A 15,777-nucleotide genomic window follows, 5' to 3' on the forward strand; every position below is an offset into this window, starting at 1 on the left:
TGAACATCAGGCAGCTGCTGCTGGCTCCTGCGCTGCCAACATTGTTGTTACAGATGTCCTTGGCCGCCACACCTGTACGTGATGAATCTCAACTTGGCCCAATGTGTCTAGTCGGGGAATAAACAACAAGGCGAATTCAATATTGCATGTGTATTACAGGCCAGCTTGTGGGGGTCGAGGGGAGTTTACGTGTCGTGTTTGATACATAAACCCTGATTAAATGTGGCACTATCAGCAAAGCAGAATGCCGTTATTTACAGGAGTTGTAGCCGCGGGTTGGAAGCGGGGTGTTTTATGAAGGTTATCTTTTAAAGCCGCTGACAGAAGAACTCCACGGAGCAGTTATGAAGAAAATCAGTAAAAAAAAAAATGAAGAAGAGAGAATTAAATAAATAAAAATGCCGACACAGTAATGAAGCGGCGCAGCCAGCTACCTGTCTCTGCAGCTGCTGTGTTCTCCCTCTGTCAGCAGTCCAGCTGGAGTCGAGGGAGCCCGATGCCCCCATTAGGTTGTTTTGACAGCCTTATCCACTGTAATTAATACCAACCACTTTTAAATGAGATTTATGTGAGACATGCTGTTTGCACTTCCCAGTTGGCGGGAGGGGAACCTTCTTCTTCTTCTTCTTCTTCTTCTTCTTCTTCTCTGTGAACTGCTGCTGCTGCTGTGAGTTTAGGACACTCGGCCTGCCCGGCTGCATCAGCAGAGAGTTCAGTAAACACCGCGAGTGTAAATTCTGAAGACTCGACACTGATATTGATTTGTTAAAGCCGGAGAGAGAGAACGAGAACTGAGGCAGCCTTCAACTTGAAAGCCGGTGATCCAGAGAGAGGGCTCGCTCTTCAGTGGGCGTTCTGTTTTTTTTTTTTAAAGCCAGAAATAGTAAATATTCAGAGTTAAAGTGATATTAAAAGGCAGAAAGTGTAAGAAATGTTTGCACGTCCACACCTCAGCTCTCGCCACACCACAGTGTGTAATTAGTTACGCTTCATCTTTGTCTCTGTTGTGATTAGATATTGATGTCAATAATGGAAATCAATAAGCTTCACCTGCGGGGGCCTAATGAACCTTGTGTGTTTCAGCTCTATTTCAGATGGATAACAAGACGTTTTGCAGTTATGAATACTGCTGGTGCGACCGAGGATGTAACTGCTTTTCATATTTTACATGTTTTTATTCTCTTCAGAACATAAACCCGATTATCAGTTGTTTTCAGGTGATGACGTGGTGAAGAAATGCTGCTTCAATTTAAATACTGGACTACGAGCGTCAGCACATTTCATTTCCCCTGCCTACAACTCCTTGTAATCACAAGCGTCTCGTCTTTGTTTGGACCAGATCACGTCCGATACGCTCATGTTCAGACCGCAGTCAAATCAGACTTACTTTTTCAAATCGGACAGAGTTTGCGGGTGATGAGAATCAGATTTTAGTGTCCGGACATCACCAACTTCTCTTCATGGGTGGTTATAACAGTGTACTGCATGCTGGTGACACAAAAGACACTTTGAAATTCAATATGAGAAACAAGAGCGCCCAGACTCCAAAAAAATCAATCTGGATATACCAAAAAAAATGGATTTGGACCGCTGAGCTGAACGAAGCTGTACAGAACAACAACAACATGTTGCCAGAGTTAGAAGAATACGTCCTGCCAGCACAAACACGCTGTGTCTCCAGTGTCCACAGTCTGAGCAGCTGTAATGAGTTTGATTTTAGTGGTTGCTCAGTCAGACTGTACAACAGCCACCTCGCTTTAATTAATCCAAACAAATTTACAGTGCGAGTCAGATGACTCCCCTCCAAGTAATGACAGAAATCCATATCATTGAGCCGCTCCTCTAAAAGAAGCAGGGGAGGTAGATTTTAATTCTCTTTCAGCTGTAACTGCACACGACGTCGAAGCCTGCGAGGTCTCATACAGAAAGAAAATAAATAAAACAAGTGCACAGTCTGGGTCGATTTGTTCCCCAATAATTAAAACTTCTTTTTTAAAAATTTTTACTTAAAGTGGAGTTGTTCTTTCTTGTGTAACTGAGGAGTTTGCAGCCTGATGAGGTCAAAGTGAAACACGTGTTAATAACCTGCTGATCAGCTGTGACTGACCAGGAGACATCATCATTATCATGTACTTGTATGTTTTTTTGTTTCTTTTCAGTCTTCTGTTGCTGTTTGATCAGGTTGAGGAAGCAAATATCTTATTGACATTTAGTAAGAACACGCTGTTGGCTGAAATATGGTGATACTGGATGGTGGGAACCACCGGGGCAGACGGTGAAGACACGAGGAGCTGGAAACTGGAAGAGTTTTATAATGCAGACGATCGGCTCCCAAATGGTGAGCCAGGAGGCGAGTCCAAGTGTGCCATGGGCTTTTTTTTTTTTTTTTTTTTACAACTATTGATTATTATTCTAATATAAAACTATACAACAAGTTATGAACAAGTTTTTTAAATTTACTTTAGCTGTACATTTCACACTGCACCTCTAACTATGGCAGCAGTGACGTGTGAAGATGCAGCTGCCGGTAGCTGATGTCTTCTGACTTGTCTTTTGTCTTTTCAATGCAGTTTTAATCTCTATATTCTCCATGATCTCTAATATCTTTAAAAACACTTTGAGTTGCCTGGTTTTTTACTTACTGCTTATCTCAGAAACACTGTCGTCATCATCACTGGAGATGATGACCAGCTGGACCGCCCGAGGGAGGAAGAGAGTCGGGACTAGAGCCACGCTAATCCGGCTTGGTTTGATGCTGCTCCTGGCTAACGTGAATGTGAAATCAGAGACCTGTATCCACCCCGACATCTCGGATAAAGCTGTTGCAATCGGACCGTGTTCTGTAGGAGGACCACAGCCGGACGAGGAGAGCCGGACTCTGTGTTTGTAACATCGATGCTTGTTGCTCACACACAGTCAGAGTTGATTGGTTGATTTCCCAGATGATGAATTTTGGATATGAAGCTGCTGACCAGTTTTTACACGTTCATTTCATGGATAGAGGCAAACGCTGCACCGTGAAGCTTCCAGAGCAGACACATAAACGTGTTTAGTGATTAAATAAGGTGTTGAAAGGACTGATTTGACAGATGTGAGTACAGGTGTGCTTTGAGCTTTTGCCTCTGAGCGCAGAAAGTTTGAAAAACCAGCGTCTGAGGTGGATGATGCTTCGGTGACATTTTCTGAATAGTTCAAGGAAGAACTGGCCCTGAATGACAAAGACTTGAGTTTTTCTTTTACAGCGAGTTGAAGGAAACCAGCACAGGTCCTCACAGGCTGGTGATTAATAATAGTTCCCCTTCAATTATGACCTTTAAGCTTTTTTAGATTAACTCCGCATAAAAGTCACGATCACTCATAGGGATCGCTGGGAAGTGATCAGAGTTATGAGACCTGATGTTTGGAGACAGCAGCTCCTCATCATCGTGACCTTCATGCGCGGAAACGAGCAGCTGATTACAGCCGCGCGTGTGTCGCCAGTTTACGCACTGGACGCGCACAAAAGGGAAAAAAAAGAGGGTTTGTTGTATCTGCTTCTCTGCGCATCTTCTCCTCCCTCTCTCTCAGGCAGCAGCGGTGGATCGTAAAACACTCAAACTTCTCCTCCATCCTTCCGCTTTAATTATCTCTCCTCCCGTGTGATTTACTGCTCCGCATGCGAGGAAAGAGGAGGGACCGAAATACATCCCGATCCGAGGAGAGCCCGACGTTGTTTTTCCTTTTCGGTTGTAAGCCCACCCACTTATGAACGGGCTCACTACCTAAAAGCAGAGGAGGGGAGGAGGAGGAGAGGAGGAGAGGAGGAGGAGGAGGAGAGGGGGGTCTGGGCTGGGAAGTGGCGGGGACGCAGCGCTGACAGGCAGAAGCTGGTTCCACAGAAGAAGTCTGCAGGTTGACGCGTTTCGTGTCGGATCGCAGGAACGCAAACATGAAGGAGAAGAGTCTGATCGAGACGGCTAAGATGCAGGGACACGTCATGGTGAGGCGGCTTTTCTTTTCTCTCTCTTTTTTTTTTTTTTGTCTTTTGAGCTCATAAATGCATGACGCCGATGAAATCACACCGCTCCTTTTTTCTCCCCTTCCATTAACACCCCGGGCAGGTAGAGTCGCCCCTCACCGTTATCCACACGCGCTTTGACGCACGGCGGAAGCTTTTTGTTTTTTTGGACATGATCGTATTCTGCGTTTCGTCTTCTCCATCCTCTGAGCTGATTTTTCTGAGTTCACGCCCTTTTTGTGTGTGTGTGTGTGTGTGTGTGTGTGTTGTTGTTGTTGGATTCACGTGTCTGAGACTAAACGCAGTGAGGATGTTGGAAAGTTTAGTTTCTCTTTATGAGGCTGGTCGTGAAACGCTGCAGAGTTTTTATTTTTTTGGATCCTGTGAGTGTTTCGGAGGGCAGCTGTAACCTTTAGCCTGGAGGAGGGTCCCATTAATATTTCACTGCATCTAAAGCTGCGGAGGTGCAGGGTATATTACCCCGGCTGAGCTTTGTGCTGGGAGCTGTATGCAGCTATATTGGATGTATGTATGTATGTATGAGTGGAGTGAATACTCAATGTGCCCTGGGACTCTTGAGATATTAAAGGGTCAGTTACATCACTTTCAAAAAGGCTTTTTGATTCCTTATATATCTCTTTGACTCTTGAATATTTGATGCTCACTGAAGTTTCTTCCCCGGCCAGTTTAGTTTAATGTTAATTTTTTTTTTTCCTCCCCCAATTTGCCCCGTTGATTGCTTTATTTAAAGCTGAATAAGCTGTACTCTGCGAACACTCCAGGCCTTTTTGGAGGATGTGGGGCACAGCTGTGTGGAGTCAGGCCTTTTCTAAACGGTTCCCCCCCCTCACACACACACTGAAGACGGTCCTCTCTGCTGCCTCTGGCCTTATCTACTGCGGAGATGTGCGCCGAGTGTTTATCTGCTTTATCCCCGCGTAATGAAAAGCAAACACGAGGTGTTTAACGTGGGAATTTTTGGTCAATTTCCAAAAATCAAGAGAGCCACTTGTGCTGAGCGGTGAGATGAAGCGAGTGTCGTCTTTCCGCTCTGTGACCGGTGCAGAAGTCTTGTTCGCCGGCTGGACAAAGTTTTGAATGTGAGGAGAAAATCTGGAGCCCGGAGCAGAAACTGAGTGGAACCTGATCTGAAGATGAGAGATTCTTCAGAGGGACGGGACACTGAGGCGCTGATAGAAACACTCAGACCCCTGAAAGTTCCAGTTTTCCACATGTACAAGCTCAGATTTTTTTTGGCCACTCAGCCAGTCGCCAGAATAGAAAGTAGAAAGAACGCTCACTTCTTCATCAGGTGTTGGGGGCTACAGTGAGAGACCACTGTCTGATCAACCAAATATAACATAATAACGACCACCTGGACATTTTGCGTCTGGCTTTTTTGGTGTTTAATCACCAAAACATGATCTCTTCCCAACCCTAACCAAAATGTTTCTGATCCTTAACCTAACCGGAGCAGAGGCACGGAGATGTCGCAGCACAAAATTTAAAATTAGAACTAAAAGAAACATCAAGGTTGAACATATCCATAGTTTGCCTGTTACTACATCCAACACAGCTCATTATTCCTTAAAGAAACAGTTAGACATTTAATAAAATGAGCTGAGAGCAGCACATGAAGATATACACACTTATGGCTGCTGTCATTTATTAGAAACATTGATGCTGACGATGATGTTCTGTGATGGCGGCCGACCCGTCCTAGAATCCTACAGCATCAGTTTGTCGAGTTGGTCTTCAGGTGCTGTTTGTAAGAAAAGCCGATTTTTGGGTTTCAGATGAGAAATGTGAGTGTAACACCTCGTACTCTCGCTGGTCGGTCTGTTTGAACAACAGCTCCCAACAACCCAGCTGCAGATGTGTTTAGACTTTACATTTCTTTAGGTTCAGTTTCAGATTTTATCTTTTGCTGGCATTCTGCTTATTCTCTGGTTAGATCGAGATCGATGTTTAGGTAAACGTCATGTTTTGGTCTAAAATATCTGTTTTTGTCGCTACAAGCATGACTGGAAATTGTCCTGAGGTCTCCATAAAGATATCAAGTGGTGTCACACTTGGAAATGTCGTTTCACATGTACGTCGTGGCGACTGGGCCTTTCTGGATGATTCTTCCTGTTTGTCCAGTCCTCATAGTACATTTTAAAAGCTCTTCAGTTTCTAAAAACACCTTGTGTCGATACAGTCGTTCTGAACAGCTTTTTTTTTTTTTCATTACCTCCACCAAGGACTTCATGTTTTCACCTGTCTTTGTTGGTTTCTCAGCAGGATTACACAAAAAGTACAGAGCACTTTTCCACGAAACTTGGATAAGTTTTTATAAATGTTTCAGGAGCAATGAATGGATCTTGATGAAATAAATCAGCCATGAGTGAGTACAAAACAGGACTGTTTCAGTGAAGCGTGCATCACATACATGTCTTGTGAATTTTTGCCAAATTCTATAACGGATTTAAATGTTGGCAGGAAACAGGAAGTAACATCGTTGTAACTACCCTGTACCGTAGCTGCTGCTGAACGTGGAAACTAAATAATCGGCTCCTCTTGCAGGACTGCAGTGAACGTGCACCTGCTGAAAAAAAGACTTCCATAATTACTCCATCTGCTGCCAGACTCCATGTAGGCCACTTCAGTGAGAACCACAGGTTTGGTCCACACAATTGAAGCAGTTCTTGTTGTCGCTCTCGCAGGTCGTCTGTTGCTGTGTTTCATTGTGTACATTTGGATACTGATGTGTTCATATTCTGTTTTGACTTACTGACTGAATCGGCTGTAGAATGATTCAACCTCTAGGGTGGAATTTAGCAGATAACAACATGAAAATTGCACGACGGCAGAGCAGACTGTGTGTTTTGGCTTTCGGAGTGATGGGTTTAGCGCACCGTGCGATTTGCTTCCTGCACAATAAGCTCGCACTCGTGGGACGGGAGACAAAACTGTTGTGTCTCAGTGGGAAGTCCTCTCAATAACAGGGAGAAGCCGGCACAGCGTGGTGTCTGTCCACCAAACATGCCGGCTGGATGTGGCGGTTGGCCGTCGGGGAGTCTGTCTGCAGCTGTAACAGGTTGGACGCGAAAGTGGGTGCCAAAACACCCCGAGGTGCCGTGGTCCCTGCGCAGGAAATTGCAGCTAACCGAGTCTGCATCCTGACGCCTGTCATGACAGCGGGGATGTTAGCATGGAACACACACGCTATTATCTCACCTGTTCACTCGCAGTCTTGCCTGCTTGATGTCTGTAAGTGTACGAGCTCCCGGCAGGAGTGCGAGACCATCCCGCAGACGGCTCTGACGCTCGTTCTCCGGCTCCTTCCTTCTGTTTGTGTCTAATTGTTCTCCGACACGGCAAACATCCTCCTTCAAGGGCACCGAGCTGCTCAACAACTAATGATTTCTCTGGGCTGAGATGAAAAACGGACTGAAAGATTTATCTCTGGGAGGCATTCAAAAAGACTATCCAGGAAAGGGGCCTGTTGTCATGGTTATTATATTTGAGACTGTTGTGAGTTTGAGTAAACATCGGGGCTCCTCCACCGAGGGCTTCTGTTGTCTCATTAACTCTAAAGTGTGTGCGGCTGCATGAAGCAAACATTCAATTTAGCTTGACTCCAGAAGCATTATGAGGTCACTGTGGGGAGTTCTGGCTCCACAGTTATTTTCTTATTATTGTACTTTGGAATATTTGAACAAACATCGAGGCCGCCTGATAGTAGAGACAAATCACTTCAGATAGTCTACAGCGGGTGAATAAAACCGCTGAAGAACATCACTGGTACCCGGCCACAGTCTGTTCACCCGCTGCTGTGTGGTAAGAGATACAGAAATATCCGCCGCCGTACCGCCAGACTAGACAGCAGCTTCACTCCTCAGACCCTCAACTCATCCTCATCACTCAGATAGATGAAGCAGGACGCAAGGAGTAAACCTTCAATAAATCTGGCTTTCATATGTGCTTGTCTTGGATATCAGCATCAGCAAAATCAGTTGAAAAGTATTGACATATTGGATATTGACGGATAACAATAATAACGTTGTGCGTCTGTAGAGTCAGTTTTGGTCCCAGTGCAATATTAATGTTTCACTGCCTGAAGCCAATGAGTGTGTAAGATGTTTGTTTTCCTTCTGTGATTCCACCTTTTCTCCGTATTTTACTGAATAAATAAAGATAAAATATAGCAAAAAAAAAAAAAAAAAAAATCCCTTTTCAGTTAAGACTGATCAAGAACGTTTCATATGACGCGTGATGAGGCCGGGGGAGGCTAACACGGTGGACTGTAAACATGTTTGAAGCTCTTTTCTAGCGAGTCACGCTGAACCTTCCCCTGCGAAGAAATACAAGTTTACTCCACCATTCGGAGTAAACAAGCTTAAAGATAAGACGAAGCATTTGATGCCAGCTCGTGATACTGGATACATTTTAAAAGACACATTTTTGGCTGTTAAAATTTGTGAGTTATGCTTTTTGGCACCCGGCTTTAGTTATCAATATACAAAATGTCACAATATGGCAAATGTTTCCTATGTAATACATAAAATAAACTAATTTATGATGAAAAAACTCTCACATTCTTTTAAATGGCAATTTGTTTGTACCATTAATTGGGTCAAACAACATGGCAAATAGTTTATAGTCATATTTAAACCACATTATTCCAAAAAAGAATGATAAATATTACATTTTTTTGCTCAGCTCAGTTGGAAAAATCATGTAAAACATCCCAACAGAGACGGTGAAAAGAGGTTTCTCCTCTTCAGACGTTGATGTTTCAAAGATCTGATTACTCCGGCAGACAGCGGCGATAAGCTCCGTGCACCGACTCGCACCTTTATCGGAGATCAGTCTAATTTTCTGGCCACAATGTTTTTTTTTCCTTGAGCACAGTGCTGGAAGCAGATGTGCTCCTGTTTACACACTGAAGAACGCTTCTGTTGTGCACCTCAAACAGCTGTCTGCTGCGTCGCACCTGCCTGTGCGCCTTCAGGCCGATGAGTGCGTGTTGATGGAGGGGCCACCCTGCATGATTTAGCGCTCCGCCGCACAGTTAATGCCTTTTCAATACGAACTTCATGGCTGCGGGCCAACTTGTAGGTGTTGTGTCAATAGCTCACTTCACTTGTTTTTCGTGCCCGTCCGCTTCCAACCATGCGGAGAAGAAGTGAAATCACAGCGCTGTTTGTCCACCTCCGCATGCACGCTACTTTGTTGATGGCTGTGCGAAGCCTCCGCTGCACCCTGCTCCATGATCTCCCAGACATTTTGTATCTGTGCGCCTGTTATCCGCTGCCTCGTAGTGAGTGAGTCAGCATTACCATCACAGCTCTTTGACACTGTTGTTGCCGCATTCTGAGGCTTACAGAAATATCAAACGGGCTTCGGAATAAGGTGTTAGACGTGTAGTGGAGAGAGTCCAAACAGCACTGTGATGGAAAGGAAAAATATATGTGGCTGCAGCCAGGGGGAGCCAGAAGAGGACATCAGGATTGATTTAATCATAGCTGCAATATTTTCTTTGACCATCAATTTTCTCCATTTGGGCTATTAATTGATAGTATTTCCTGAAAGATAGTTCCTTTTTTGGCACAAGCTAGTCATCCATCATGTTGCTAGTTATAACTCATCTTGCACTGTGCAAAGAAATTAGTCTAGTGTGCCATCTAGTCTAGTCGAATGTAAAAGAAACACTGTCCAAGTGCGTTGCTGCAAAAAATCATATTAGGAAAGTGTAATGATTTGGGTTTAATACCTGCTATGGTTGGCACAGAAATGCCTCAAGATGGTCTGTGTTCCAAAGACTAAATGCCATTTTGATCACCAGAAACATGGCAGGAGATGTTTTGAAATGTCCCCAATGACTCCAGCTGCGTTTGCTCGTTCTGCAGCCTTGCAGCCTTCAAGATCTTCAGATTGCCCACCTGTCGTTGCTTTTCATTCTTGTTTTCATTTTCAAATAATCTGTAGACCATCTTCACGCCTCCATGCCAACAATAACAACGGTCGGACGAATAATGTTCTTGGGTCGTCCAAGAACGCCTTGAGGGTATTTCATCAGATTTGTTATCAAGGATGAACTGATTAGATTTCGGTGGCCAAACATCAAGGGACCCTGTGACCTTACAAAACACATTAATGGACATTACTCAATAATTAATGTGGTAATTACAACAAAACTTTACACGAATGTCGATCTTTCTATTCGAAATGTCAAAGGTCAACCTCACAGTGACATCATAATGTTCTGCAAAAAAAAAAAAAAGAAAGAAAAATTAAAATGTTCTGGCTGTTTTTCATCACCGTGACTCCGGAGCAGAAACTTGACTGGTGCATGGAGGCAACAACATGTGTCAGTGAGGCGATTATTGTTACTGATTGATTGATTCATCAGTTAGTCAGTAAAAGCTCCCTCACCTGTTGAGTAGATATTTAAAGTGAGTAAAACCCAATAATCATTATTTACTCCATTTAAAAAAAAAAAAAAAAAAAAAAGCTAAAACCAGGAAACATTTTGCGCATTTTGTTTGGTTGATAATCACTTATGTCATTAATCAATCAATTGTTCAAATGTTTGTTAGTTGATTTTCTGCAGATCATCTTGATCAGTATTTTATCAGCACCATCTGTGTATCTGTGTCTTTATTTATTTCATAACGCGTGAAATAAAAACATCTGACATGAAAAAAGTAATTCGCCGATAACAGTTTACTCCATCTTGCGCTCTTATTTTGAAATGTGTCCCAGTGAGGAGGGGGGTCTGTGGGTACTTGTGGGGTATTTATGAACCTGATTGGGGTCAGATTTTTTCCTGAACACTGAAATGTGTGGTGGATGTGCCTGAGGGACCTGATTTATAGTGACCTTTATGCAGGCCACAGTTTTTCAGCGGTGCAGGCTCGCAACAGCAGCATTTCATTAGGCGCTCTGGCATCCATCACACTGAGTGTTTCCCCTTTGGCCACATTTGTTTGTCGAGCAATCAAGCGAGGCTGGCAGATGGCTCGAGTTATCAACTTCTTGCAGCATCGGAGCTGGAATCTTATGACAGGCGTGGTTAGTTGGATTTAAGGTCGTTCGTGTGAAGCCGTGTCCTGAATATCGACTCTCTTTGATTTCCGTTGTTCACCTGTTCGTCCGTATGTGTGTGAGCTGCAGAGACGAGTCAAAAAAAGCACGTAATGACTATAATTAGGTAACGAGCGGCTGATCAATAACTATAGTTAGTCTGACGCTGAGGTACCTTATTTGCGGTTTCATTTATCCTGCTTTCAGTGTGACCTGCTCAGCAATCAGGGGCTTTGTTACGAGATCATTTCAAAACATTTACCAAGAAAAACTGGTTTATTATAGTTTTAAAACCTTTTGCGGCCTTTTTGGTAGCGACTAGCACCTTGCTACGCCCTAAAGCCTTGTTTTATAGGCTAGTTTACTCTAAATGAGACCATGATTTACAAAATGAACATCATGCTGCGTCAAAGAAGACTCAAACTAGCGATTCAGCCCATTAACTCAGCAAGAAACTGTTTACTGAGGGACTAAATCAAGTGACAATTATGGTCATTTTCTCATAAGCTTACATACACTCTGACTTATATTTGAAACCAGTGTAGGTTTATGGCTTCACTTCTCAGATTGGGAAGCTCCTACCATATTTAATGAATCGGACAGAGCCAAGTGAGCTGTTTCTCCCTGTCCCTAGTCTTTATGCTAAGCTAAGCTAAGCTAACTGACAGACTTAAGGATGGTATTGATCTTCTCTTCTTACTCTCAGGAAGAAAGTGAACAAGTTTCTACAACTATTCTTTTTAGTTGTGGACACCTATAATCCTCGATCGGCAGTACAAGTTAACTCGATTCTACTTTTATTGCATCGTTAGCTGCCTGTGTGAACGAAGTAGCCTCTGAGGTGATAAAAGAGATTTTCCAGCGTCTTCCGGTGATGTGTGAATGTTTTCCAAGCTGTTCACTGTCTTAAAGGGGCTCTATGCAACGATTTGTACCAACTAATGACTTTTTTATTGGCCACGTGTGAGCGGATTGTAGCGTGAGGTGAAATACGAGACCTCACCCGTCTCTCTCAGTTGTCTTCACAAGCCCTTGGACGACTGGTTGAAGTTGTTTTGATGCTGCTGGAATGTGGATTTCTTTGTGAAAGTCTCGGGTTGGATTTTCCGCGACAACCCAAACGATGTGACTTGATGCATGTTCTCGTGTGGCTCTCAACAACAGGAGCTAACGTTAGCTCAGAAATGGAGTCTGTTTATTAGCGAACAAAGTCCCACAGCGCCCGTTGTAACCCTGCAGAGATGGTGTTGATTTCCACGTGGATCGGTTCCCTTCTCAACTCTGCTATCCGTGTATTTACTTCAGTTTTTATTGTGTGCCGTTAATTTTCAATTAAAAGCCGTGGTAGTGCTTGTGTGTGTCATCCTGCCTCGAAGAGCATTTTGTCAGCGAGGATTTCTAGTCTTAGCCTGACATGGTGGTCTGTTTCAGTTGCTTTTACACCCTTGCCAATAGTAAGATGCCAAAGAAAACAATGAGTAATTGTATAATTTTGGCACACCAGTGCAGCCATTCAAAGACACTGAAGATACAAAATAACTGTTACTGGCAGTCGAACCCAGCGTCCCGGCATCCCGGCTGACTGCGCTTATTTGTGTTTGTGGCTCCATTCATTTTATTCACACCGCAGCAATAATTGAATTTTTAAACCTGTCAGAACGGCGTCACACCGCGGCGCGCTGTGTCTTGATTTCACTGCCTCACGCATGGAAGTGTCCCACATAGAAATCCTTGAGACTTTCGGAGGCCTCCTCCTCCTCCTCCTCCTCCTCCGCCTCTTCCTCGCACACACGTCTCTCTCTGTTGCACCCTCCTCCCCGGCCCTGAGCAATCAATCACCACTTAGCCGGGCTGCACCATGCTGAGCGCTCCGGCGAAAAATAATGAGTATACAGTGGCTGAATATTTCACACAAAAAACCCGCCCCATCCATCCCTACATTGTTTGCGTCTCCAGATTGAGGACCCGTGCTAGTTAAGGTCTGATTGCTGCGATGTTCCTCTTTTATGAGCGGACGCAGTAATTGGGCTCATTCGAGTAGTCGTGTTGATTTCTTTCTTCTCTGTTTTTATGTGCGGTTATTCATTATAATGAAACAGAGATAGTCCCAGAGTGCTCAGTGAACACTCAGTGTACAGTATACGGCTTGTAAGTGCTGCGCTTGTAATATGAAGCGCATTGATGAGTTGATAGCAGGTACAAGCCATTGATATCTATCATATAGGCTGTTGTAGAAGGACATCCATATTCTTAATGGACTGTCCCAGTGGTTTGCATGGTTGCATACACACTTAACATCATTACTGACTAGTTTCCTGAGAATACCATCAGATTTTATACCTTTTTACCAACTAATAGCTGCTGGTTTCCAACTAACTTGTGACTGTATCAAGATCAATAATCCTCTCAACTCCAGCCCACAATCTCTCCTCTATCCTCGTGATCTGGGAGCTTAATGATGGATAATTTTGCCTAAGACAAAGGTAATTTAAAGTCCACTGTCTAATTAGATGATTGACAACCCATTTGTCCCCTTAATTGGACACGTTCATTGTTAGCTGGGCCGTCGTTTGTCTCTAAAACTGGAAAAACATGACAGTTTGGAGCAAAGTCATGCCTGTATCACAAGCTGTCGCAAAGGAATGATTTGATATTTATTGCCGAAAGTAAGTAAGATGAGAATAACGATACCATCCATGTATAGTGTCAGTCGGGTTAATATAAGGCTACTGCGTCAAGTTGGTATGCTTAGCTTCATACCAAGACCATGGAAAAGATCATGTTTTGGATTAAATTACATGATTTTGTTGTCGCAGCTAGAAAAGCTCATTGATATTATGCATTTGCTTACAAATGTTGAAACATTGTCTTGAACAGTGGTCTCTGGCTTGAAAGTAAACTCATATACGTATCAGGTGAACCTCATATGATGTGATGATATGACACATGACACACAAGTTTGAACATATCCGTGCAGATACATGGAAATCCAGCGTTTCCAGGCTAGCTGTGTCTCTATATCCGCTCTTTATGCTAAGCTAAGCTAAGCTTATCATCTGCTGCACGTAGTTTCATTTTTTAAAGACAGACATGCGAGTGGTATTGATCTTCTCAGCTAACTCTCTTCAAGAACTGAATGCTCTGTGACGCTGTAGTTAAAACTGGGGCTTTAAGCTAAATGCTAACATCAGCAAGCTAACATGGTCACTCATTGGCAGATGTAATGTTTGCCATGTGCCATTTGCTAATTAGCACTTGACCCAAGGTACAGCTGAGGCTAATGGGAATATCAGTAGTTTTATTGGGTATTGGCGCTACGTGCAAACAGCTGTAGCAGGCAATTAGAGGGAAACATGAATGTTTACATCTACACAGTTGCAGTGTTTTTTAGATATATCTCAAACTTCAGATGACTCATGGTTCTTGAACACACCAGGATCTGCTTCTCCCCTCGGTTGCTTCCCCGTAGGCTTCTCCACAGGAGAGCATCTGTTTCCATATTCCCAGCAAACCGTGCCCCACCCAGCCCAGCATGGAAATCTGATTTTAATGATCCACATATTTGATTTGGCTTTTCATGGCCAGATGCCCCTAATGACGCAAACCTCCCGATTTATCTGGGCTTGGGATCGGCAACTGGCTCGTGCATCCCGAGTGGCTGGGGAGGATGTTTCTCAGACATCGGAGGTAAAATCGAGGTTATCCTTGAAAAAAGAGGCAGGAACGGGCAGCCGGGGCGCTCTTGGAAGTTCAAGGGACCACTTTGAAGCATGAACTTATTGGTGCATTGAAGAAAATGTTTAAATTCATGTTGTTGGAAAAAATGGCAAACAGTATTGTTGTGAAAGACAAAATGTAAATTCACAACTGTGTTTGAACTCACCTCTCTAACAGTACAAGGTTCCCCTCCTCACAGCTGCATCGCCACGTAACCTTGACAAAAAAACTAAAGGTGAAGAAACATCCCCTGTGATGGATTTACCCATCTCGGGCATGTTTCAAGTCTCTGCAATTTGATTTTCTTCCGCTGCACTGAAATTAATGGAAACTGCCTGCAAGGAAGAAAATTAATCTAAAAGCATATGTTATACTTTGGGAAGTGGACGGCGATAACTGTATATGCAATTTGGAGTTAATGGGGTAAAACACCCAGAACGTCACCAGTATGGCTCCTCGAGCTCGGACACAGTTGAGATATGGGATGTGCGAAAGGAGCCACAACTCAAAATCAGGATGAGTTAGCGAATATTTTGCGCTTGGAGGCTCTGTTTTTGGACAGGAAGTGTTCTGACGGGAGTCTTGGACGAGCAGATTTAACATGTTAATGACATAATTGTGGTCAGAGGCTACTGTAAAGGAAATAATGTAAACCTGACTCTTTCTGTTTTCTGTGACTTCAAAGAGGCAAACTTAGAAATATTCATCTTCTCCATTACTGAATAAACAGGTTGCTAGGAAAAGCTAAGAAAGATTGAAAGGTGGCAGGGTCCGCCAAACGTAAACAAAGAAAAAACAGTATGAGATTCTGGCTGTTTATTCAGTTTAAAACAGTTTAAAACATTTCATTAAAGGTGCATTCTGTACTTTTTGACGAAGAGAACATATGTTTATTGGTTTTTATTCAGTTTGATGAATAAATTGAACGATCAAACTGATTTTAAAGAACAACACCATTTCACACTGTTTTACTTTGTTTACATGTGGCGGAC

General features: G+C 43.4%; 1 protein-coding gene across 2 annotated transcripts in view; it reads left to right on the plus strand.

The window, feature by feature from the left end:
* LOC119008443 (dipeptidyl aminopeptidase-like protein 6) overlaps nucleotides 1-15,777 on the plus strand; it is a 219,307-nt gene that overhangs the window by 23,765 nt on the left and 179,765 nt on the right. The window contains exon 1 of one of the 2 annotated variants that reach the window (XM_037078757.1): nucleotides 3,854-3,979. The exons of the other annotated variant lie outside the window; for it this stretch is intronic. Coding sequence (XP_036934652.1) covers nucleotides 3,929-3,979 — 51 coding nt within the window. The 5' untranslated portion in view covers nucleotides 3,854-3,928. Of the gene's footprint in view, nucleotides 1-3,853; nucleotides 3,980-15,777 lie in introns of those variants that run through there. 2 annotated transcript variants of the gene reach the window in all.

Source organism: Acanthopagrus latus, chromosome 19 (genome assembly GCF_904848185.1).
Source record: "Acanthopagrus latus isolate v.2019 chromosome 19, fAcaLat1.1, whole genome shotgun sequence".
Lineage (NCBI taxonomy): Eukaryota > Metazoa > Chordata > Actinopteri > Spariformes > Sparidae > Acanthopagrus > Acanthopagrus latus.